Here is a 25,403-nt window from a genome sequence, read left to right as displayed (position 1 = left end):
GCCGGTATGCTGACAGGACACGGGGAGCTGGCGTCGGACGGACAGCCATCAGGACACGGGGAGCTGGCGTCGGACGGACAGCCATCAGGACACGGGGAGCTGGCGTCGGACGGACAGCCAACAGGAGACGAGGTGCTGGAGTCGGCCGGTATGCTGACAGGACATGGGGAGCTGGCGTCGGACGGACAGCCATCAGGACACGGGGAGCTGGCGTCGGACGGACAGCCAACCGGAGACGAGGTGCTGGAGTCGGCCGGTATGCTGACAGGACATGGGGAGCTGGCGTCGGACGGACAGCCAACAGGAGACGAGGTGCTGGAGTCGGCCGGTATGCTGACAGGACATGGGGAGCTGGCGTCGGACGGACAGCCAACAGGAGACGAGGTGCTGGAGTCGGCCGATGAGTCAGCAGGTGACGAGGAGCCGGAGTCGGGACCATGGTTACTGGAGCCGGCACTGAAGCCGGGACCATGGCTGTAAGGTCTGGTTCTGGAGCCGGAAACATGGCTGTAAGCTTCGGTTCTGGAGCCGGAAACATGGCTGTGTGGGCCGGCACTGGAGCCGGAAACATGGCTGTAAGGTCCGGTTCTGGAGCCGGAAACATGGCTGTAAGGTCTGGTTCTGGAGCCGGAAACATGGCTGTAAGCTTCGGTTCTGGAGCCGGAAACATGGCTGTGTGGGCCGGCACTGGAGCCGGAAACATGGCTGTAAGGTCCGGTTCTGGAGCCGGAAACATGGCTGTAAGGTCCGGCTGTGGAGCCGGAAACATGGCTGTGTGGGCCGGTACTGGAGCCGGAAACATGGCTGTAAGGTCCGGTTCTGGGGCCGGAAACATGGCTGTAGGGCGCGGAACCCTGGCTTTGCGTCTCTTCGGAGTTTTTTGGAGGCTTCGTGGACCCCCAAACTCCAGACCAGACCCCAAGAAAGGGTCAGAAAATGAGGACTGGCTCTCAGGGCTACGTGAAAAGATCCTAAGCCACTCGGGCAACAAGCTCCAGAGCCAGGGCTTGCGAGCAACCTCCTGACGTGCCTTCTTCAACGCAGCCTCTCTACCCCGTCTAGATGAGGCGCCTTTCCACGTATAAAAAATATACTCCAGAGAATATCCAAGACGTTCCGCCTGTAGCTTGAAAAGGTCTGCTGGGTCCATTTTAAGGTCGGTTCGTACTGTCACGGTTTGTGAAACAAGCAGGACCCAAATGCAGATTTAAACTGAAACTTCCTTTATTTCAAGGCTTTGATATCTCTATACAATGACAAACAGAACACTCACCGCAGAACTAGTCAGGGAACAAGACGAACCGACCAAGACAGACAGACAACCCAGAACTTAAATACACACAAGACTCAATCACACAACAAGACACAGGTGAGGAGGGAGGAGAAAACACAGGGACCCAGGTGAACATAATCAGACAATTAGACACACCAGGGAAACTAATGACAAGACAATAACCCAAAGGAAAACATGACATGGAAAACAGCAAAAACACCCAAACCTACAAAACTATAAACGTGACATAACATGAGAATCGTGACAGCATGAACATCCACCTTCATTCTGAACCCAAAATCTTTCAGCACCATGGACAGCCTGATTTGATTTGTTCCGCTAATCCCACACAGTGATTAGTCAGATATTTAAATAGCCTAATTCAAGAATTGTTTTCAATAAATTGTTTTCAATAAATTGGTTAATAATATATTATTTACTATAATTATATCAATAACTGTAAGCGGGGTAGCAAGAGTGTTTGATCGGCTATCGTTACCATGGGAACTACTTTCTAGGAACTAATTTCTTACGGAGATTAACTCAAGCAGAAAGCGTAGGTTTGGCAGCAAATTAGCCCACATTATGAAATGATGTACAGCACAGGCGTACGGACCGAGGCGCTTGCCGCAGTACTGTCGTACCAATAATGACGTTCAAGAACGGCCTCTCGTGTATGATTGCTTAAACAAAGCACTTATATACTAATAAAGGGCTGGCTTATCCAAAGCCAGTTGAGCAGCACTTGAAATGTTTGGCTCTATGAAACCTGATGTACTTATATGATTCTGTTTTCTTCAAGTTCGTATCTTCTTGGTCGAATGCACTTATTGTAAGTCGCTTTGGATAAAAGCGTCAGCTAAATGTAATGTAATGTAATGAACATCTTTTTTTCTCAGGCTAAATGAGTGTATTTATACCCAGTGTCTCAGTGTCTACTTATATTTTTGAGGTATAAAATGCGGCCAGCACGGCAGGGACGGTCCCCGATCGGTTACTTGTTACGTCAAACAGAAGACAGTAAGGAAATGTACAAAGTAAATAAAACTTTTGACATAAAGTTCCATTACTTGTTAACGGGTTAAGGAAAAGTACAAAAGCATTATCTGGAGAAATGTAACAGACATGTCACATCTAACGGACAAGGTCTTCTGTCGGTCTGTGATGACACATCGTCTTTACATGAAGTTAAACACACGAGAGGCAGACATGTCGCTGTAGAGAACAAACACCGTTTATGAAGGGCAGACAGACAGACCATAAGTCACAAGGAGCATTACAGTGTTAGTCATAATATTTAAGACTTTGCTTAGTCCCTCTGAAGATGATATGGCTGCTGCTTTCGTGCACTAATATTGAGGCAAAAAAGACCAAGAAAAGCCACTGCAAACACTTTTATTCCAAATTAAAAGTGGAACAACAAAGTCACTTGAATTTAAGTGTTTTACCCCGGGTGTAAATAACGACTTGTTGCAAATACCATGTGCCTTTAACGAACCAGACTTTAGAGCAGCTTGATATAAATCACCAAAATGTTTATCGCTTGCCTGTTTTAAATCTAATACCTGTTCAAATACAAAGCAAAACATATAACCTCAATATTGTAAAGGAGATTTTAAGACAAACAGTGCAGCTTCAACTCCAACAACTAATACTACTGACATGTTATGGTTCTATGATCTCATATTTGGCATCTAGGTTTAATCTGTGTGTTCTGGTTGAAAATAGATGAAACTTAATGGACTGTATAATTAAAGGCCACATTTAGCTGTACACAGCCTCATACTAAAGGGCTGGTCATGGCATCGAGAGTAAATCTGCAAGAACTTTTTTGTTGGTTAAACTCTGGGTGAACTTTGAGCTGAAGAATTGAATAATAGCCAGCAGTATTGACAGGGCTGACTGTTGAGGAAGGTATTGTAACTTAATAGCTTGCATAATTAACTTTAATTTAACCCTGTATTAACTTGACATTAACGTTGGAATAGTTTGGAGACAGTTATGAGATATTAGTCAGTGGCAACTTATTGTTCTGGAAACTTTATTTTCCCTGTTCAATTACTTTTTTGAACGAAATGGTGCACAATTGTGAACTAAATGCAGCGATGCAATTTAAGTAATGAAGTACAAATTTGAGGTCCCTTCTACTACTTCTATTCCATTACATTTTTGTGTATCTATACACACACAAACACCGGATCAGATAAATGAAACCAGCACTCACGCTTTGGAAAAACATGTTTACTTTGTTTTAGTTTATTTATCAGTACCTCCATTTGCTGAAGTTCTTCTTCTTGCAGTATTTTTTTGTTTGCATCTCTCCAATGCTTCGGCATGTGCCAGAACATGTGCACACGGAAGGTCTCTTATGCTGTGTCTCAATTTGGATACTTCCCTAAGAGCACACTGCCATGTCTCTCATTATGAACACTTGCTGCAATGTGTGAATTTCGACCGTGTAGCACTTTCGGATTATATGATAGCCACTGTAAGCTAGCTACCTAAATCATCACATATTTCTCAGTTAAGCATAGAGATACCTGTATTAAATATAGAACAAATACATTTAATTTGTATGTGAAGGGTTTACCGGTTATGCAGCCAAGATGGCGGTCTTTGTCCCAGGTTCGACAACCAACTTTTTGAACGTTACATCATCCCATTACACAATTCATTTAGCCATTTTACACATTCGGACACAGTGATGCACTCAAAATAGCAAAGGTATTTACAAAAGTACGCATATTAAGGCAGAGCCATGGTGTTTATGTGACCTATGCTAATAATAAACAAAATCAACCATAGCCACCAATTTATAATCAAGTCTGGTTTTATTATACAGCACACATGCAGGGTAAGAGCAGATTTGGATGGTGCAACTGAATGAGACGTTTCTTATTTCATCTCTTAACAGAAAACTAAGAGGAAACATAGGAAACATTTCAGACATTGTTGCTGCTTGAAGCCCATTGTGTGGCACATTGATTGTCATCCCATCCCCATGTCTCCCACTCCCCTGTCACCACGAATAAAGACGACCATCATGCTGGGCGTCGCCGCTGATAACAGCTAAGAATGGGAATACACCCAGGGGAGAGGGAGCATCACGGAAACTTGATAAAAAAGGTTTGCATGAGGAAAGGTTCTTTGTTTTAAAAGGGAGATTCCTCTGACTATAATTAGTTACAGAAAGATCTGCAGAGTGTCAGATATATTTAGGCTAGAAAATAAAACAAAGGTGTCCGAAGTGAAGGAATTTATGAGCGCGCCGTAGATTGATAAGATCGAGGTTTGGAGCGAGTGTCTGCCATGTTTATAAGAGGATAAACATTCCCCATTGGATCAGTTTTTCCCCCACATGTACAATAATGACATGTTAGTGTCTCGTACTGAGGTGGAATTTACCCACATTCCTTCGTGAACATTGTTAATGGTCTTCCTCCCACATTACTGGATCAACAACACGTCGAACCAGAAAAAAAGAAAGAATGCCAGACACATTAGAACATGTTTGGGTGGAAACGTGAATGTTAAATGATTAGCTGCTTAATTGTGTTCACTGTGGTTTGGCTCCACAAAAGAAAGGTGTTGATAAACCTCAAATCACGCCCATCCGGTGCGCCGCTGCACGATATCTTAAACACGGCGGCCTGAGGTAGACGTCATGGTTTTGGTTAGTTGAGTTTTGATATGGTTCACGGTGTCCTGCAACAAAAATAGGTGTGGTGAACGTGGTTTATGGGAAAACAAGCCGTAGATCAAAGAAGAGGAATTATTCATCTTTTTTAATCCAGTAAAAATGAATGCCTGGTTCACATTAAGGGAGTTTGCTTGGTGAATGTGCAGCTAAATTAACCAGAAAAGGGGTTGCTAAGTTTTTTGTTTAAAGGTGACCTATCATGCTATTTTTAGGCAATAGCATAGGTCTCAGATATATACAAATATATAAAAAACATGTCTATGAAGTGTTTTGCTCAAAACACCAAACAGATCACCCATTCTAGCCATGCCTCATATCCCTCTATTTCACTTCCTGCTTCAAAAGTGCTGATTTGGGGTATAAAGCTTTAACAAACATTTAAAAATTGATTAAAAAAGGAGGGGTCTGAGCTGATGTGGGACCCGGCAGTTACTGTCTAAACTAAATACTGCCGTGATGAAACGCCATATCATGGATTATCAAGGATTATTTCTGAAACAGTATGGAGCTCAAAGGCTTTCTCTCTTGCCGGTTATACCACAAGGTGAGTTCCTTTTTACTTCCTGCTTCTTAACACAAATGCTCTCCAGTACAGGTTAGCTCTGAGTGTTAGCGATGCTAATGTAAACACGTCCAAAACAGTCAGGCATTGTTTCCGATAGTAACGTTTCTGATAGGGCCGTGGGTGTAAAGCCAGCCTACATGTACGATATTACGTCATATCGGACGCACCAAATCTGGATCAGCTCCGTTGTAGCCCGTTTTTAGAGATTTGGGTTACGGAGGAAAAGAGAGAGGGTTTTATTTTCAGACGCTGCGTGAGTACCCTGACACACCGGGGACACATCTTTATGTATAAAAGACATAAAAAAGTGCATTTTGAATGATAGGTCCCCTTTAAAAAAGATCAATAGCATGTTTTTGTGGTACTGAGCTAAAGTCAGGACGTGTCTAGTTTAGCTCAGCAGAGGTGGTTAGCTTAGACTAGCTCTAAAGTAAAATACTAGCACGTCTAAAGCTGTTGTATGCATTTGTATTAAACCTTTTTGTTTTTTGTTGCGAACATAAAATAAAATCTGTGAGTTAAACTAAAAACATACTTTTAAGTGCTCACCCTAGGCCATACTTTGCTTTTTGGGGTTTTCCCTTTCCTTTAATGTGTTCTATAGGTTTTAGTGCATGTAAATGGTCGGCAAAGGCTACAATCCCAAAGTTCCCTCCTGAAGGGGTTTCTTTCCCTACACTCCTTAACACTCGCACTTCAATTAGCTAGCGCTCTAACACATTGTACGTGATAGGCGGGACATCTCTAAGCTGGTTGACCAATCACAACAGAGCCGGCCAGCTAACCAATCAGAGCAGACTGGGCTCTGGTTTCAGACAGAGGGCGAAAAGAGGTGCTGCAGCACAGGCAGTATGAGAAAAATAAAGGGCTTTTTGAACATTGAAGCATGGAGACACGTCAGAGTAGAGACAAAAAATACAAATATTAACCTAAAAAAATTGTAATATGTCCTCTTTAAATAACTCCAATCGACTTTATGAGAGCAGACATTTTGACAGGCCTTCAGCAGGGGAAGCCCAGGTGTGTCTGATAACAGTAACGATGGCTGCATACCTTTCAGCTGAGCCAGTTCCAGGGAGCTGTTGCTGCGCTGCTGATTAACATCATTAATAACACCTGCTCATTCACTGCTATCACAGGAAGTCAAATTGGGTGCCGAGATAAAGGTATTTATTTAAAAGTATTCTTTTAAAGAGGTCATAAAAAAAATCATAAAGAAGTCGAGTGAACATCCTTCCTCTTTGCCAAAGAATCTCAAAAGTCCCTCCTTTTTTGGTTCATCTGCAAAAGCATAAGTCACACATATTGGCGATAAGTGGCAGGAATGAAAAACACAGCAAGTTATATTTTTACCAAGTTAACCCTTTAAGGACAAAACAGTTTACCAGAAATAGAAACAATTCCCGTCAAAGCGTCCATGACAGTCTCGTCTCTATGACCTCATAAGAAGGTAACGCTCTGTACTTCAGTATTCAATGACAAAGAGCATATTTTATCAGGAATGGAGAGGTTTTATCTATTCCACTAATCAAACAAACGCTGCTTTGTTAGATGAGGTGTGAGGCTATGGAGGTTCATATCTGCAGAAAATCAAACAACCACTGCATGGCCCGTTTCAGAGTGATTCATGATCGGATGTCATTGATCAAAGCTCTGCCCTACTGCCCTCATGATGACTAAATAGGTGAAGAAGCACTTAATAAACAACTGAGTGGAGACCCCACGTGGAGAGGAGGGAGGGTCGACATTCTTGTTGCATGACTTCCGTGTGTTACTCAGCATGTGCAGGTAGAAATGAAAAACAAATAATTTCCTTTTTTGGTCATTCTCTGTCAAGATGACATTACCAATTCAAGGAATGTCCTTTTGTTTGTGACACAAATGCATGACGTTGCCGTTGTGGCGTATTAAATATTCATCCTTCCGGTATCCAGTTACTTTCCCACAATCAGAGATTTCCCGTCTCTCCTTTGGTCTACTGAGAAGTGTTTAAACAATGCTTAAATAGACAGCTGTGACCTTGTGTGACCGTGAAGAGGGTTTAGTTTTTGTTCACATCAGTGTGCTGTTATTTCACCATGACCAGCATCCTTACACCTTTCTACTTTTTAAAAAGATACTTTTTTATTTATTTATATTTGTTCAATTCAAAACCTTGTCCATCAACACACATTCAAAAATTGTGCAAATGAATTATCCATGTTGACATATAATTCATTTTTTCAAGAAAAACAATACATCCAAACATTTATAGAAGTCTATGAGAAATGTACCTTACTTCTCACTTGATGTAATACCTCAGGAAACATTTTCCTAATTAGTTTATGCACTTAATCACTACTTTCAGATTCAAATTCAACTTTATTGTCAGTATGTACTAGTGACGAAATGTAAGTTTAGGCATCTGACCAGAAGTGCAAAATAGCAGTGCAGGAGTGAGTCTACATAATGAGAATAATTATACATGGAATTTTTATAAATAGAATAATTATAAATAGGCTATTTAAACAGATGAATATATACAGTGTAAACGGCATTGATAATAAAATATAAAATATATAAACAGGTGGATGGTGGGTATGGGCTTGAGTCTATCAGCGGGCAGAGTTCAGGAGGGTAACAGCCCTGGGGAAGAAGCTGACCCTGAACATCGGATATGTGGACCCCCAGGAACTTGAAGCTAGACACACGCTCCACCGCCGTTCCATTTATGTGGATGGGAGTGTGTGTGTTGCCCTTTCGATCTCCTGAAGTCCACAATGAGTTCTTTTGTTTTGTGTTAAGGGCCAGGTTATTGTCAGCAATAAGTCTTTTTTCAATACTTCATTGTGTTCATTTTGTACATTTTGGTACCATTAAGAGTAAAATACACAATATAGAGGAGTGGGATTCATAGTGTGGCTCCTTTGTGATTAACAAGTCGCTATCTAGGTGTTCTTCAGCAGTCAGTTGTTCTAAATGACCCATTTTCTGGTAATTTCACTACCAACAAAGCTGGTTTTAGCTCGCAAAGTTTGCATCTCAAAATATAACTTGAATTACGGAAGCAAAGTGTGAACCAAGCTAGCATTAGCATTAGCTGCTAATGGCACCAAGACGTCACTCTTTCCCAGCTCGTCGAAACTCAAGGCTTGAAAAAGGTGGTCCACTCCACATAGCTAAAGTTAAGGTAAGTATTCTTTTTTTACTTCTTTCTTATTGTGCTAGGATTGCACGTGCTCTCCGACAACCACGATGAGTTCATGCTAACACTGATCTACTCACTATGTGTCCGCCTAGTCCCAGTGGACGTGCACAACAGCACTGTATCTCTGCACCCTATTTCAGCCACATTTCATCCCGTATTCACCTGCTTTACCTGTCTGATAAAAGATGGACATCATGGTGGGTCTGAATGGGATAATTAAGATTTGGATCATCGGTGTCACACAGAGGACGCGACTGTTTACTCAGGTTGTTTATACTGTTGCAATGTGAGCGACTATCACCTCCATACATCAGACGTACGTGTGCCCACACACAGGGGAATGTGATGATAATCTGGATTTGAATAATGTGAAGAATGCCCTCCAGTGCAGACATGCCGCTGAGGTGAGGTGTCTTTTAAAATATATTTTCTTCAGATTTTGGATTTTATTACAAAACAATACACTAAGAGTTTCTCCCTCTCTTTAACGATGACCGTTTTGCACAACAGCTACTTATCGCGGGTTTAAGCAGGAGGAGGAATGTCTGGCAGTCTGTGACCATTACAGCAAGAAAAATGACAAACATGTCATGTGTGTTTCTCCGTAATGAGTCTCACCTTTGAGTCGCTGAGGAAGCATCCAGGAATGCCTGCTATTCAAAACATCTCCGTCACTGTTTATACATGACACTTGCTTGGAAAGTTACCCATTAATGCAGACAGCGTCTCAGAGCGAGCCTGCTTCCTTCCTGCTGGATCTCGCTTAGACTAGACTTTGTGTTTTGGTATCAGCGGGCATGTTTCGGGCCGGCGGTGCTGATAGGCCGGTCTGTCCCCGAGCCACTGTGGTCCCAGCAAACAAAACCAGGAAGAGCAGGAATGTACCGACGGGGACTTTTACTGTAATCGCAGAACTGCACAACAGCAAGCGAAAACACAAAAACATTTGAGGTTTGGTAGTGTAGATGATGTCGTAACACATATCCCAATACATCTTTCAGGTTATTTGCACATGAAATTCATATTTTAGCATGTCCTTGGAGGTTTTTATGAAACACATGAAATAAATAGTTGTTAATGATGGGATTCTGGGTTGCACGATTTTGTCAAATGCAGCAGACAACAGTCCTGTCACAGTTTCCGGGATTAATTTCTCCCATCAGACGAGGACTTTACCAGAGTCAGGGAGTTCCTTCACTTTCTTTTGCATCTTAACGAAAAGTTAAACATACATTTGAATATATCATAAAGTTGCCCAGTATTACAATTTAGGTGAAGCCTTTCATTATATTTACCATCAATTTGGACATTGTTTATTCCTCTTCTAAGGATGATGATGTTGGTTGGTTAACCGTTATTTTATTACCTCCAAATGACTTCTTCGTTTCCATAGATTTCAATTATCCCCCAATTTGTTCAGGTCATAATTGATATGACCTTTAGTGTGGTTTCTGTGACTAAAGACATATCTATCAGCCTCGGCTGTACATTGTGTTCAGACTTTCAACAGACCTTGTGTTATTACACTGGGAGGGGCTGTTTAAAGTCCAGTCAGAATAATTGGGATAATTTAGTCGAGATCACATGTGTCAAACTCAAGGCCTGGGGGCCAAATCAGGCCCTTGGTGGATTTAATTTGGGCCCGCAAGATAATTTCTAATTACTATTAGATCTGACCCGCCGGTATATTGCACGCACACCTTCACTCCATCCTGAGGGTTTCCTCAGCTCAGAGCCTGAGCCCAAACATTGATGAACTTGCACCCAAGATGAGATGCCAAGTATCTGCTTGAACTAGCATCACAGAGCAGGACACAGAGTTTCAATGGATGTTTCCTTCTGTACTTTTTCTCTCACGTCAACAGGGCATGTTTGTTTTTTTCTTTGAGGGAAATAGTTTTTTTGAAGCTGTTGTTGGCCTGTGGGAAAATGTAATCATAAGAAATGACTCTTGAAAAGCTGCAGATAGAGCCATAAGAAATGAATGCAACTGATTATTTAATGTTTAATGTTGTTTTTATAGGCAATAATTGAAGCTTTGTTAGTTCCAGGTTTAATATGTGCAATGAGTTCATTTCAATACGTTTTGCAATAAACATTGAACCAGTCCGGCCCTCGACTAGTACCCATTTTTTTTATTTTGGCCCACTGTGTATTTGAGTTGAACACCCCTGCTCTAGATCATGGTTATTCAAAGCCTTGGAAAGTGTTCCTGGATGGTTATTGGATCATGATTATGCTGTTTGATCTTTGGATCGACTCCAAATTTGGAAACCTGTGCTCTAGATAATTTCAGGGATGTATTGGGTAAGTTATTCATGGTGGAATATGTTTGCTCTGTATCAGGTATCTCTTGAAAAAGACTACTTGCCCGGATAAAGTTCATGCAGTTTGAGATCTTATCCCTCTCCTCAGCCCAGTATTTTTTTTTCATGCAGTTCCTAAATCGGCTACTGTAAATTCACAACAAGCACAATGTCCTAACCTGAAATGTTTCCAAGCAAAAACAACACTCCTGATCCCAGTGAGACTTTCACAAACAATCACAGCAACACAATCGAGATTTACCATCAGCCCACATGTCGGGGAAAAGAAAAGAAATGGGCAACATCATCGAACAAGGACTAAAACAAAGGCAAACAATGCGAGGAGTGTTTTGACAACAGCGTGATTAAGGTTGTAATCTCCCTCCTCCATCCAGCCCATATCAGTTCCCTGAGCAAACAGCAGACGTGCTCCTGCTTTTCCTTTGTTTCTTTTTCCTCCCGGTTTTCTCCTGCGCTAAAGGAATTCGGTAGGAATGCAGAAAAAGCATCCTGTTTTTTCATTCCTCGGACTTAGTCAGCTTTTCACACTCTGTATTCACTCTGGAAATCCTACTGACGTCAGGCTCAATGACGAGGATGTCACTGTGGTAAAGGAGACGCAGGTGCACATTACCAAGGTGTGTTTCTGCAGCATTCTCCTCATTTTCTTTCCCCAACAAAAGTTTTCAATGCACACAAAAAAACACATATTAACCTGTGTTTGACTTTGAATGTTGCTAATGCCTCATTTACTGTGTAGCCTGTCATTCCTTAAACATTTGTCCTGTGACCTGGAAGTCCTGCAGATAATCAGAAGTCTCCGACATCCTCTATAGTAAACACGTCGCTCTCAGAGGACAGCCTATCTAAAGTAAACATCAGTGCACGGAGCGACAAGGGGACAAACTCAACACTTCTGCAGGCTACATTATACTGTACACAAAGAAAAGCTGTGTGCAGAAACTAAATACTACAGCAGGTTCACTGTGGGCCTGTTCTGTAGTTAAATACTGAGACTATTACATACATTCACCTGATCAGTCTAGAGCAGGGGTTCCCAAACTTTTCAGCCCGCGAACCCCAAAATAACAGTGCCAGAGACTGGCGACCCCCTGTCGACGGGGGAGGGGGACGGGGGGACGGACGGGGGTCCATGAGTGTTTTTTATTGGTTAAGTGGTCCTTGGTATGAAAAAGTTTGAGAAACACTGCGCTAGTGGATTGTCAAAGGGGGAGCCTCGTTGCGGGGAAATTATACAGATGGCTAGTCCGCCCCTGAAAATGTCTATGCAAACGTTATTATTAATAATAATTTAAAAAAATATATAAAAAAGATTAATCAATTTTTTTTTATATATATATATTTTTAATTTTCCATTTTTATTTTGTAATCATCTCGCGACCCCCACTTTGGGAACCCCTGGTCTAGAGACTTGACCAGGGATTTCATCTGTATTCATTTATACATAAGTTCATACATACAACCTACAACTTATAATACTTCAAGCCATGGTTTTTATATTGTCACGGTACAAAATATATATCCACACCATGATTTCATTGTATTTCTCTTCAGCAATGTCATCCTACACTCAAGCTCCAAAGTATTGGATCAGAAGCTAATGAAATATAACTGTACAAAGCTATTTGTTGGGCATACTTGATTTAAGTTTAGCACTGCTTAAATGTATTGTCCCTGTCAATATATCATCCATGTTATACAGCAACATGCATTCAGAAAATGAACAATTATAATGTCCTCATACATTGTTCTGTTTTTTAAAACTAGTCAATTGGACAATAATAACTATGGATGATACAGTCATAGTAAATATCTGATTACTTCTGAGTAAATGATTTGTTACAATCAGCAATAAAGAAAATTTACATGAAAGCTTTAAAACCAAAGAAGAAAAATAAACAGTTTGCAGCCTGAAGTATTTTGCAGTTTGCATTGTTCTACCTTTTTTTGGAAGCCTTTATTGTAAAAGTAGCAATTTGCATTATGTTTTTAATATCTAATTTTGCAAGACAACCACCAAATGACCTGTCCTTAGCTTCTGCATTGCTCCTCCAAAAACACGGGAGAAAAAGACGTTAGCTAACAGATATTCAAATGTTAATGTTGGAAGAAGTTGAGGCTATAATTTACAATGTTTGCAGCTACAGTAGGTCAACGTTGAAAGTTATCTAACGTTAACTAACACCAACACGGGTGCTGTCACAACCACAAAGCCAACTTCTCTTTACCTCGGATTGAACAATGTGCAAAAATGCAACGTTCAGGCACTTTTTTTGAAGACTGTTCCACTCTTTGCACTCAGTTCCCCAAAATCTCCATTACTCTCTTATGTAGCCTTTTTGCCTCTTGTGTCTGTATGTTTTGAGGATTCAGAAAGCCCCGGGATACGTGCATGCATGCGTTTCGCCCAAGTTTTAATATTCATACAATCACAGAGGCATGTCTTTGGGATAATCCACGTCCCCCCCCGGCTTACATAGAAAGGACTGATTACGTGCATTATTAGTGCAAAATAACCATACGCTATAATGAAAAACAGGTAGAGACAGGAGGAGAAAGTTTTTTGTAGCCAAATTAAACAGGAATGTAACTGCTTGCTATCCATATTGATTGTGATGGACTTAATGAACTGCCTTAATGTGATGACATTAAATATATGCTTCAAAGGTTTCGTATCTTAAGATGGGTTCCTGAAAGATTTATGACCAATAGTATATCAATAGAGTAGCTTTCGAATTCATGCTCAAATCACATTTCTGCTATTACAAGACCCTGTAGTTTAATTTACAAAACAAGTTAGATATCAATCTTTTATAATGGGAAGCCTTTCTTGTATTAAATTTGACTCGCAGGAATAATGGACATCGTTTTAATTAACCTTTAATCATTGATCAAATGTAGACGGATTTGAGCCATTTCTATTAAATATATACTTTAAAAAAGAGAAAATCGAATTTCTTCAACTTAATGGCATTTTCTAAACGTCTCAACTCGTCAGATTAATAGATCATTGATTGTTTGTTTTAAAAGATTCAATGAAATGATAGAAAAAGTTATCATGTATACACTGAAATCACTGCAGCATGTCTATTTGCTCTTTCAAAGTCCACTCTTTTGTTTTGTTCGCTTAATGTTTTAGTAAAATGTCTATGAACTGGTGTTACACCCAACGACTACAGTCAATTATTTGTTTAAGTCTAGCCAACTTTAGTTTCTTAACAATAAGCGTCCATATCGATTAAACAAATGAGACTACATTTGCGGAAATCCATTGTGTAAAGTAAAAGTATCAATGTCCCTTGACATAGAGTACATGGATTATTTCCTCCAAGAAAGGGAAAGTTAACAGTGGATCCAGTGGTGAACTTGTGCTTACTGGCATGTCATAATTAGGGGCTTGGACTGTGAGCTGTAGGGTCGCCGGTTCAAGTCCCCGATCAGACCTAAAATGTGGAGTGTGGACTGCTACTTTGAGAGGTCCCAGTTCACCTCCTGCCCTGCCGTGGTGCCCTTGAGCAAGGCAACAGACACCCCCCTTCCCCCCTCACTCCCATTGCTCCCCGGGCGCTGTACAATAGCTGCCCACTGCTCCTAGTACTAGACTCCTGGTCTGGTGTTAAATGCAGAGAACACATGTCACTGTGTGTGCTGTGTGCTCTGCATATGTGACCATTAAAGAGGGGTTCATCCCTCCCAATTCTATAAAATTCTTATTATATTCTATTTAAAATGATTACAAGTGTTTGCATTGTGTAGCTGGAGAAACATTAGGAAACAGAAATGTCATTCAAATACAAAAAGTCAAATAAATAACCATTCTGCTACGAGAAGTTTTCTTGCAAATGTTCTTTTCTTTATTTTCTCATACACAATCCAATGCATCATTCATACAAATATAAATACATCTCTGAATAAGTTAGAGAATAAATAAATAGTTCTATATACAACAAAGCATTTAACAGTAAACTTCTAAGCTGGCAAACTATCCATCGTTTGCAGCATTGAGATATTTGAGGATGAAGGTTTATATTTCCATGTGACAACGGATCTGTGTCACGGAGAAAGTGCATTCCTAACATGGTTAACTTTTGCAGTGCATAAACTCAAGTCATCATTTCCCAGTGGGTAATAACGGAGGAATTAAGTTAGCATTTGTCAGGAGAGGAAAAAAACATTGGTGCATTTTTTGGCAAGCGGCTCGTCATTGAAACTGTTTGGCTTATCTTCAATCAAAACATTAAACAAGAGCTATGCAATAAACACTTGAGCCAACACAATGGACCCACTGTTGTTGTTGTTATGCTAGCAGAAAGCAGACTGCTGTATAGGAGCTGACAATGGGCCTTATGTAGAGCTGTTTATGAGATAAACCCCAAAGAGATGACCTTCATTTCCCTGGGTTTATGAGTGAATATTGTTCAAGTACTGCCTGATAATTAAAAAAGCAATTTGCCTTAAACTCAGGCAGGACAGCAGATCGCCGCTCTGATACAGAGGAACATGAAACTGAACCAAAGGTCAGCAATGACTTTTTAGTAAACATTGAAAAACAATTCCCGGCTAATGATCCTACGGTCGTCATTGTAGGTGAGCTTTAGATGTAAAATAACCACTGATTTAGTAACTGATTTTAACAACAGCAGTGGATAAGGTAGTGTTAGGATTATTTCTTAAGTAAAATACCCAGAATCACACTGAAAAGTACTCGGTAAAAATTGTGAAGATGCCAATTATCCAAAGGCCAAATTCATAACTTCACGATGTTGTGTGAGAGTAACGGTCCAAATCAAAAAATGTGCTAGACCAGTAAGACCTGTACATTTTACATTTGAGAAGTTTGAACCATGAAATGTTTTATGAATGATTACCTATCAACAAAAAAAACCTGTGCAAAAATCTTAATTTGTAAAGGAGTAGTAGTATTCAGCTGTCAGATAAATGTAGTGAAGTCAATAACATTTCCTTTTGAATTGTAGAATAGGAGAAGTACTTTGTTATATTCCTCCTCTGAACAATAGTCATGTCTTGATTGTTGTTTCTTGGTAGTTCCCCAAAGGGCCAGACACCAGTTTCCATGTCCTTGGCTTTAATGGATCCTTTCTTGGCATCTGTTGTTAAAAAGTTCAAAGAGCGTTCAATAAGCGACTCTAAACGTCTCCACCCAGCTTTGTTTCCTGGTGCCAGTGCTCCGAGGCTTGGTTTTTGTTGATCAAGTTCTCGATCCACTGCCTCCTTTCCTTTTACCATTCCCCCTCTACATCCCAAGAGTTGGTAAGACTCTTGATGAGTTCTCGAACCGTGGGGTCTCCGGCCCATTGAGGTTGAACTTCTTCTGGTCCTCTACCTCTCTGTTGTTCTGCTCTTCAGCCAGTTTTTACTCCTCTGGGTTTCATAGACAGAAAGTATTTGGCGATCACAGTGTTGGTCTCGACTCTAGATCTGCAAGAAGAACAAAAGAAAAAACACAGGTTAGCTTTGATCGCCATAGAAATGACCGTCAAACACAGCACTAGGGATGCAACGAAAACCAGTAATCGTGTTCAAAGTAGATGCTACATGTTCTAAAACGTGACCATATTCGAGTACCGGAGATACCGTAGAACCATCAAGGCCTTAAACGGATTTCACAGGACTATAGAAAATTGGTTTTGAAACTTTGTAAGTTTGCTATCTACAATAAATACATTTCCGTGATAATGCTACAAGAGGCAAGCTAGTTTGAGTTAGCCATAAGCAGCAGGATGAGAAAAGTTGCATCTATTCAGCAAAAAATGTGTACTGTGTGACTTTTTGGCAATGAACTATATACACAGTTTTTGAAGATGTTTTCAGAGCAATTCAGAATAGATATTAAAGTAGGAATTATGACCTGTTTCACTTCATAACAAGAACTAGTTTGGCCTGCGGTAATGAACAACTGTATGTCTAAGTACATTGGATTTTGTGTTATTGGTGTCAAGAAACATGGATTTTCACTTGTTTTATTATTGACCCCTTGATTCCTGATATTATGACATCCCTACACACCACAGTATGTATTTAAATCAACCTTAAATGATCGTTAATGTACCTGAAAGATGCCAGCAGTTTGTTGCTGTTTGTACTTGTAGAATCCACCAATGGTCCAACGATATTCCTCCTTGGTTTCTCTGAGCTGCGGACAGAAAACACAACAGCATTAAAAACATATCCCTGCCAATTACTTCTTGGAATTAGAGGATTCTTGTCTGGCATTATCACGCTAATAGTTTCTTGATCTAGTAGGCAATTTCCTTGGACTTTCATACGAATGTATCCGTAGATACCCAGGAATGCAGGGGTGTGCTTCGTAAACATCACCTCGGATAACATCTAAAAACAGTGACTAATCTGTAATGGTGGCTTCATAACCGCAATAACGCGGAGACGCAACAAACATTTCCTTGAGTGAAAGCAGAAATTCAAGGACTATCCAGAAATAGCAGCATGGTGGTTTTCTTTCAAGGCCGTCAAAGAAATGCGGGCTATTCTCGATATTACTACTACCCCTATGTGACTTTATCACACGTTGAATCATACTTCAGACTTGTTGAAGAAGACACATAATCTTCTTTGATCCTCTAAAAAAACATGTACGTGATGGTGCTTTGCTGTAGGTCTCGATCAGGGGTGTCCAAACTATGGCCCGGGGGCAAAATGCGGCCCGCGAGCCATTTTGAATCGGCCCTCAGCAAATTCTAAAAACTATAATGCAGTATGGCTCTCAAATGAAACTTGTGCTTGTGTTTTACTTCTTAAATATAGAAGAAAACAGATAGTACACAGTGTTCATGTGTTAAGAAGCCCACTTTTCAAATCAATTCAGTCGGTTAAAGTTGAAACATTTTTCTAACAAATCTAAGTTGATAAGAAAAAAGCCCAATAACTTATTTTCATAACAACCTTGAAATATACCCTTCCTATATCCTCTTATAGGCAATCTGAGGCTTCTGGTGTAAGGAATGAGCTAAAATAAATGAAACCCCATGGAGATCTGTGATGGAGACTGTTGTTTTTCTTAAAGCATATTCAAGTATTAATAATTTACCTACATTTGATTGATTTTTCTAACTTATAACTTATGAGGCAATAAACCTCCTAGTGAGCAGCCCAGCCCTTCGTATATTTTTCTGTATGTGGCCCTCGGCGAAAGAAGTTCGGACACCCCTGGTGTAGGTGAATGGAAGAAGAAGAAAAGGGAAGGGCGCTTACCTTTTTTGGCAGAACCCGGAACAGGTTTTATCGGCCGAGTTGAGACATTCGCAACGCTCGGCTGAACGGCGTCGACGCGACAGGGGACTTCCAAGACCATAAGGAAGGAGTTTACTGGAAAACAGAAGAAGATATATTTTAGGAAGGTGTGTCCGGGAATCTGAGAAGGTTTTTAAAATCAACCACAAATAAGAACATTGAAAATTGTTCTTCACTCTATCTGTGATTGTGAGTATTTTACATTATTGAAATACTCAGTGGTGGAATTCAACTAACGACATTAATTCCACAACTTTTAATTACATTTCTAACAAGATAAAGGCCTACAGGTCGGCAAAAATAAAAACAATATTGGCATTTCATTAATTTCTCATGTAAGAGGACATCATATTTTCACCTTCTGAAATGTGAATATTTTTCTGAATTGGTTACTTCCACTTTATAACAGTATTTTACCCCTACATAATTTTACTTGGGTAACATTTAAATGCAGGACTTAATTTTAAAATAGTTAAGGTTTGTACTATAATAGTTTAAAGTGTGGTATTTGTCCTTAAGTAACACTGTAAAGAAAAGGATAACTAGTTTATCATAAATCAAGAAGACAAGCATGTATGGAATTGATATTTATACTTCGGATTACTACTTTTACTCAAGTAACAGATCTGAATATTTCCTGACCTACTGATTGATAACATACCTCAATAATTTAGTAATTCAATTTGTTTTGTTTGCAAAAATCTGTGACTCAAGTTGTTAAATACATATCATGGAGGGACAAAGAGCATCCGTTCCCTTTGGAATTGAAGTAGAGGAGAAGTAGAAAGTAGCAAGAGTAGAAAACATTAGTCATGTTATATTTTGAATTTAATTGCAGTAATAAATGTTGCACTAGATTCCTGTGTGCAGCCTCACCTGGGCGTGTTGACCCAGATAATGTCCAGGTGGCAGAAGTAGATGCACTCTTTATCGTCCCAGCTGTTGCAGGAGCAGCGTTTGGTCCTGACGTGATGCTCTGATAACGGGTGTCCACAACCTGGAACACACACAAAGGAGCCCGAGATTAAAAAAGTACAGACTAATACTCTGCAGGGTGACGGTGCACTTTCTTTAAACACTTTATTTATTGGTTTGTCCCACACATAACACAATAACATACAGAGTACAAATGCAGGTGATATAAAAAAAAAAAAAAAGATGACTAAACAATAATGATAATAACATAAAAAGACCATTACAGTAATAGCAATGACAAAAATAAGACTGTGCACTTTCACACAAAGAAATCCAACAAGCCGGTTAACACCCACTGTTGCAGTTAAACAAATGGGATTGTGATTAATGGAGGAACATATGTATTATGTTATGAATACCCAAGTCAAACAATCATGCAACGAGTGGTTTAAACCAATAAAGATGATTGTTTTTCAATAAAAAGGTGGGTTAATGTTCTCTGGAAGGTTAAACCCAGATCTTAGATTGTGCTTTCTCTGGAGATTTGCAGATAGTCAAAGTGTTTTTGTTTTTTTGTAGCATAGTCTTATACACCATAAAAATGATATCTAGTATTTAAAAAATAAATTCTAAGAAATTATGATTAAGTATTATAGAGCCTTTATCTTAACCAGCCAAGAAAGAGCTGATGATTTATTGCATTAACATCCAAAGAATTATGAATTACAAGATTTAAAAATCAAGAATTCTGACAAAATGATTTCGTTTTTTTAAACTAAGATTTGAATTGAACTGATTCGTTAAGTAGTACCAAAATAAATATATACAAATCAATTATGAAGTATCAAAGAAGAACTATAATCCAAATAAATTATCAAATATTAAAAAGATGTATTGCAAAAATAATTATCTGGTATTACAATTAAAATTCCTCAAAAGTATTGAGTCATGAAAAACTTTCCATGATATTTTAAGCAAAAAAAACTCAAATGAAGTAACATTATTACATTTAAAAGAAAAGTTCCTCACCGTCTTGCAGAGCCATGCAGATGATGAGTAAAGTCAGAGTCCTGCACATGAAGGAAGCCATCCTTATCAGTGTGTGATGTCCTTATACTGCGAAAAAACTGCAGCAACTAAACTCTTAAAAGTCTTAAAAGTCTCTGAATTATATACACTTCTTTAAGTGTTCAGAGTCGTTAGAGTTAGTTGAGTCCGGAGAGCAGGTGCTTTGTGTTCAGGCTTCTCCAGACCATCTACTTATACTAATCACTGCAGCACCTCCTACTGTACTGTGCTCGTCACAACACATCTGTTACACAACACACCTGCCCTCCTCACATTCCTGAAGTGACCAGAACATGGAGTATTGTGAGCGCCCCCTACAGGCCAAGAGGGGTGAAGGAGCACATGGAGAGGATCAGCTGATTCCGAGACATTTACTGATGGTGTTCGGTATGTTTTATGTGGATTGGAACTAGATTTTCAAATTCTAAAGAATACTAAATACAAATATTTATGGTTTGCACCGATAGAACATTACATGTCACTTGTTAGACGCTTTTATCCAAAGCGACTTACATACATTCAGTACTTTGGACAATCCCCAAAGGAGCAATTTGGGGTGAAGTGTCTTCCGGGACACAACGAGATGCTGACTGCAGTGGGACTCGAACTTTTTCCCCCCCTGATTCGAAGTCCAGCACACTAGCCACTGAGCCACAGCCTCCCCTGAACATCATTGAACATTATTGTTTTTATGTCTGTGTGATAATGTGTGTCTCTCTGGGGTTGTATATTGTGTCTTTGTGTCTTTTTTTATCTCTCGGAGATCATTTTTGCACCTTTTGTGTGATTTTTTATGATTTGTAGTTATTTTGAGTTGCCCAATAGTCAATTTTTTGTTCTGTCATTTGTATTAACTGTTAATATGTTACAAGAGGAATTCAAAACACAACAACTGATGACAAATACATTATAATGAACACCATTACCCGATTGCATCATGCTAACCATTTATTCACTTTTTACTTTGTAATGTTGCTATTGATTGTTTACTATGGTTGTGTGCTTTCATCTTTGTTTAATACGTTTCTTAAAAATGTCCCCGCTGTGGGACGAAAAATGATTTTTGAGTGAGAAATGTAAGAAAATCCCGAAACTGGGTTTTTGTTTAATAAAACGATTAGTTGCAACTGCAGTCTTTGGTGCAAGTATTAGTAATAACTAAACACATATGTAAAATACCTCAGTATTGTGACGGAGACAGGAGGTTGTGTGAGGTGACGGGCTTCATGTTTTTCTTTCTGTGTTTTTCCAGAGGCGCTGCAGGATGAGCGGCAGAAACAGCGCGGGGCCTGCATGTGCCGCTGATATGAGGAGGATGAAGTTGGGGTAAGCTGTCAGCACACACACACACACACACACACGCACACACACACACACACACACACACACACGCACACGCACACGCACACGCACACACACGCCCCTGCAGGAAAGTGAGGTCATGGCACCGTCTTTACTGTCACACAAACAGAATCTCTGCGTGTAACATGCTCTGACCTTCATAAAGAGATACGCAGCCGGCTGCCACATCAGCTCTCTGTTACACACACACGCACACGCACACACACACTCACTGACATCCTGCATTGACCAAAGCCTGGCCTCCAACACAGTCATAAGTGTAGTAACATCTGTCATGCAACGTATTCCTCGCTCTTATCTGCTATTTAAGTTATAAGGTTATATGAATCAAATCCACAGATAAAATTAGAATAAATATAATTATAAAAAATAAGATAAAGACACGTTCACTTAAAATATTTTAAATGCAGATACTTTTTCTAATTTATTTCTTAGTAGATTGACTGATTTAAAAGCTTCATATCACAGCAATCAGCCATGAAATGCCATTGAGTTAAATATTAGAAATGATCATAAATAAATAGATAAAAATGGCTATGAAATAAATAAATAATAACTTAATACATATAGAAATAAATAAATAAGCCTATAAAATAAACAAACAAATATATAAATACACAAATGTAAATATATACATTTGTCAATTTAATAAAAATTAAAAAAAGGTTGGTTTCATCCTAAAAAGGAGGTTTTTCAAATATCATCTGCGATTTTTTTTAGTAATGAATAAAAGATTTATATATATATTTTATTTTTTTTACCTTAAATGGTTTAAGGTGTAAGACGGAAACTCTCGCAATGGTTGAGGAATTTTTCATCAGAACTCCAGCAGGAATGTAGAAAATGGAAAGAAACACCAGCAGCAAAAGGAAATAACAAAACTGACAACATTAAGTGTGTGTGAGTGCTTTGTGTGAGTGTGTGGGGTTAAGTGCTGGGGGAAATGCCAGAAGGATGTAACAACGCAGGATGGTGGCATTGAACCAACTATCTATCAAAGAGGGAAAAAAACTAATCTAAAGCAAATATTTGTGTATAAGGAAGCCCATTGACCTCCAGCTTTCTCCAGATTAGGCATCGAAGGAGGACTTTGCCGCCGTGATGCAAAGGAACTTTTATCTGTTTCCACTTCCTGCTGAGGGCGACAGGAATGTGAGGCCGCAGCGCGTTGATGATCAACACAAAGAGGAACCATTGAGTCCTCTGTTGTTCTTCTGGGCTGAGGTTAGATGTGACACACAATCACACATTCTGGAAACAGTGGAAACAAAGGGGGCTGAGGTCAATGAGAACAAATGATAGCATGAAACAGCAAATGTATTGATTTTTCTAAAATGTTTCTTGAAATTCTAAAACCTATACCTCAAAGATATTGAAGTGAAGTGACTGTTATGTTGTATATCTCGATTATATATATTGATTGTTGTGCTTTTATTTATGTCTTAACCCTTATGTTGTGTTCGGGTCTCCCGTGACCCGTTTCAAGTGGACCTATCATGCTATATTTGAATAATATAGTGTAGGACCATACCTATATAAGGCATATTCAGTGCTTGAATTGGAATAAAAAAGGTGCCAGTACTCTAAATCAGCAACAAGTATTTGGCACAAAGTCATAGTATATCCTATAATGCTGGTGGGTTTGTCTCTTTACTGTATATTTTAGAAAGGCTCACTGTACTTAAACAAAATGACTCAGGGTGCATCTGAGATTAGAGGGGGTGCAGTGGTAAGGTGCTATTTTTATAAGTGGGGAGTGGACCTGACACCCTCTAGTCTAGGGGGGTCCGGGCGCATGCTCCCCCGGGAACATTTTTTTTTAAATATTGAAGTTAGATGCATCAATCTGGTGCACTTTGAGAGCAAAATGAAGAGATATATGGATACCTCTCAACATCCATAATGAAACAACTGTAAAATTTACTTTTTCTTTATGGATATAAAAGAAAGTAAAGCTTGACTCCTACTGGCTGGTTAAATGACTCCTCGTCCCTGAGGCCACTACCAGTTTTTTGTGCCATTTTGCTGGATTTATTTGTCAATAGCGTTGCTGCACAAAGTGATAGCCCTCTAGTTTAAATCTACTACCCAAAAAGAAACATATGGAGATGGGTTACTATTTAAAAAAAATTGCAAATCTATTTGGGAACAGTGGTGCCGGGCCTCAAATCCTATAGGGGGGTCCGGGGGCATGCTCCCCCGGTAAGATTTTTTTTTAAATGTTGGACTTAAATGCATCAATCTGGTGCATTTTTGAGGGGGAAATAAAGAGACTACACCATATGAAACAAAAATGTATACATTTAAATAATCATAAAATCATAAGTACATGGCCATAACCAATAACATACAATATCCAATATGAAAAAACATTGAAACTTGTTTATTTATTTGTTTTTGGTTCATTTATAGTTGTGAGTGTGTCTGGGCTCCTGAATCGGCCTCTCCTGTCTCCCTCCTCTCCCCCCTGCTCCTCTTTGAGGCAACAGCAAAGACTAGTTTTAGCTCTCAACAAGTTTATCTTACCTTTTTCACGAAAAAAAATATCTCTGGAAGTCTGAACCGTTTCTTTTACACACAGTTTTATCAAACATACAACCTGATATAGACAACACCTCCTATAGTAACGTTCGGAACAAGGCCTATTTTTTTTGATTACTCGCATCAATAATATATATAAATTTCCCACGGATAGTACGTTTCTTATGTGAAAACATGCAGAAAGTTATGTACTTATACACAGGGCCACAAGGTCCCTTGAGTGGTTCACAGTCTTGGTTGGGAGAGATAAAAGGAGGTATCGTTAGAGAATTTTTCCCCGACGTTGCCTAGACTATGTCCTGACTAGGTCTAAACTGTGAAGTATACTGCAGTGGTCTTCACCGCATGCTCCGATGAACCCGGTTGAGGGTTAGTCCTCCTCTGTCGGTCCTGTAACGGCAAGCTTTCGCCACCCTGCGAATCATGTATACGTCCGGACAATCTGCCACACACAAAGAGTGTCTTAGTCGGGTACGTTTCTGTGCACAATTTACTGCGCTTTACTCCTTACCGATTTTACGTACTAGACAAACCATAAAACTTTTTATTTTCATATTATACGGGTCACGCACTTAACCCGGCCATGAGCGGCCATCGGTCATGGACCGTGAAGACTAAAAATGGTACAACCATGGCCGAGAGAATGACTCATGGCCGTGCCATGAGTCGACGGCCGTTATATGCCATGATATAACAATTTTGCGTGGTCGGCGTTTACACCCAGCTGAGACGGAGTGTCTCCCACTCCGACAGATGTACTGCACCGGACTGGCTGTAACGAAAGTAATGTCTAATGATGATTACGGGAAGCTAACCAAGAGACACACAGTAAGAGTTCGAGCCCCTCGCCAACACAACCACATACACACCGCGCTCGCTGCGCTCTTTCGCGCGCGGTGGCCAATGCACATAACAACAATCGTAGACCACGATCGATCGACGCGATGCCTATATTCCTCGACAAAGGTTGTGTTCCCCTCCCTTCTAAAGGAAAAACGACAGTCTGACTCGTCCGACTAATTGATGTAGAGACACTCCCATTTAATGATGAGACCTCAGAAATCTATCAATTGAATCAAAATTCCATAGAGTCACCCAGAGTTTGCCCAAGCCAGTGGTAAATACATTTGTGTATAAAGGTAAACTCCCACCACTAATCATTTTATACGTACGTCGTCTTATTATGTTTGTTTTAC

The 25,403-nt window shown here is 39.8% G+C and overlaps 1 protein-coding gene across 1 annotated transcript; it reads right to left on the bottom strand.

Annotated features, from left to right (window-relative positions):
* Window positions 1-14,917: 14,917 nt before the first annotated feature.
* On the bottom strand, window positions 14,918-20,457 carry edn2 (endothelin 2). Its single transcript, XM_010782817.1, has 5 exons — window positions 20,266-20,457; window positions 19,198-19,318; window positions 18,283-18,396; window positions 17,123-17,206; window positions 14,918-16,491 (listed from the first exon to the last, which is right to left on the bottom strand). Exons 1-5 carry the CDS (start codon window positions 20,324-20,326, stop codon window positions 16,416-16,418), a joined length of 456 nt encoding a protein of 151 aa, XP_010781119.1. The 5' UTR covers window positions 20,327-20,457; the 3' UTR covers window positions 14,918-16,415.
* Window positions 20,458-25,403: the final 4,946 nt, after the last annotated feature.

Source organism: Notothenia coriiceps, unplaced genomic scaffold (assembly GCF_000735185.1).
Source record: "Notothenia coriiceps isolate Sejong01 unplaced genomic scaffold, NC01 NC01_scaffold00024668, whole genome shotgun sequence".
Taxonomy (NCBI): Eukaryota; Metazoa; Chordata; class Actinopteri; order Perciformes; family Nototheniidae; genus Notothenia; species Notothenia coriiceps.
The sequence above is the reverse complement of the archived record's forward strand: the minus strand, read 5'-3'. Positions and strand labels throughout refer to the sequence as shown.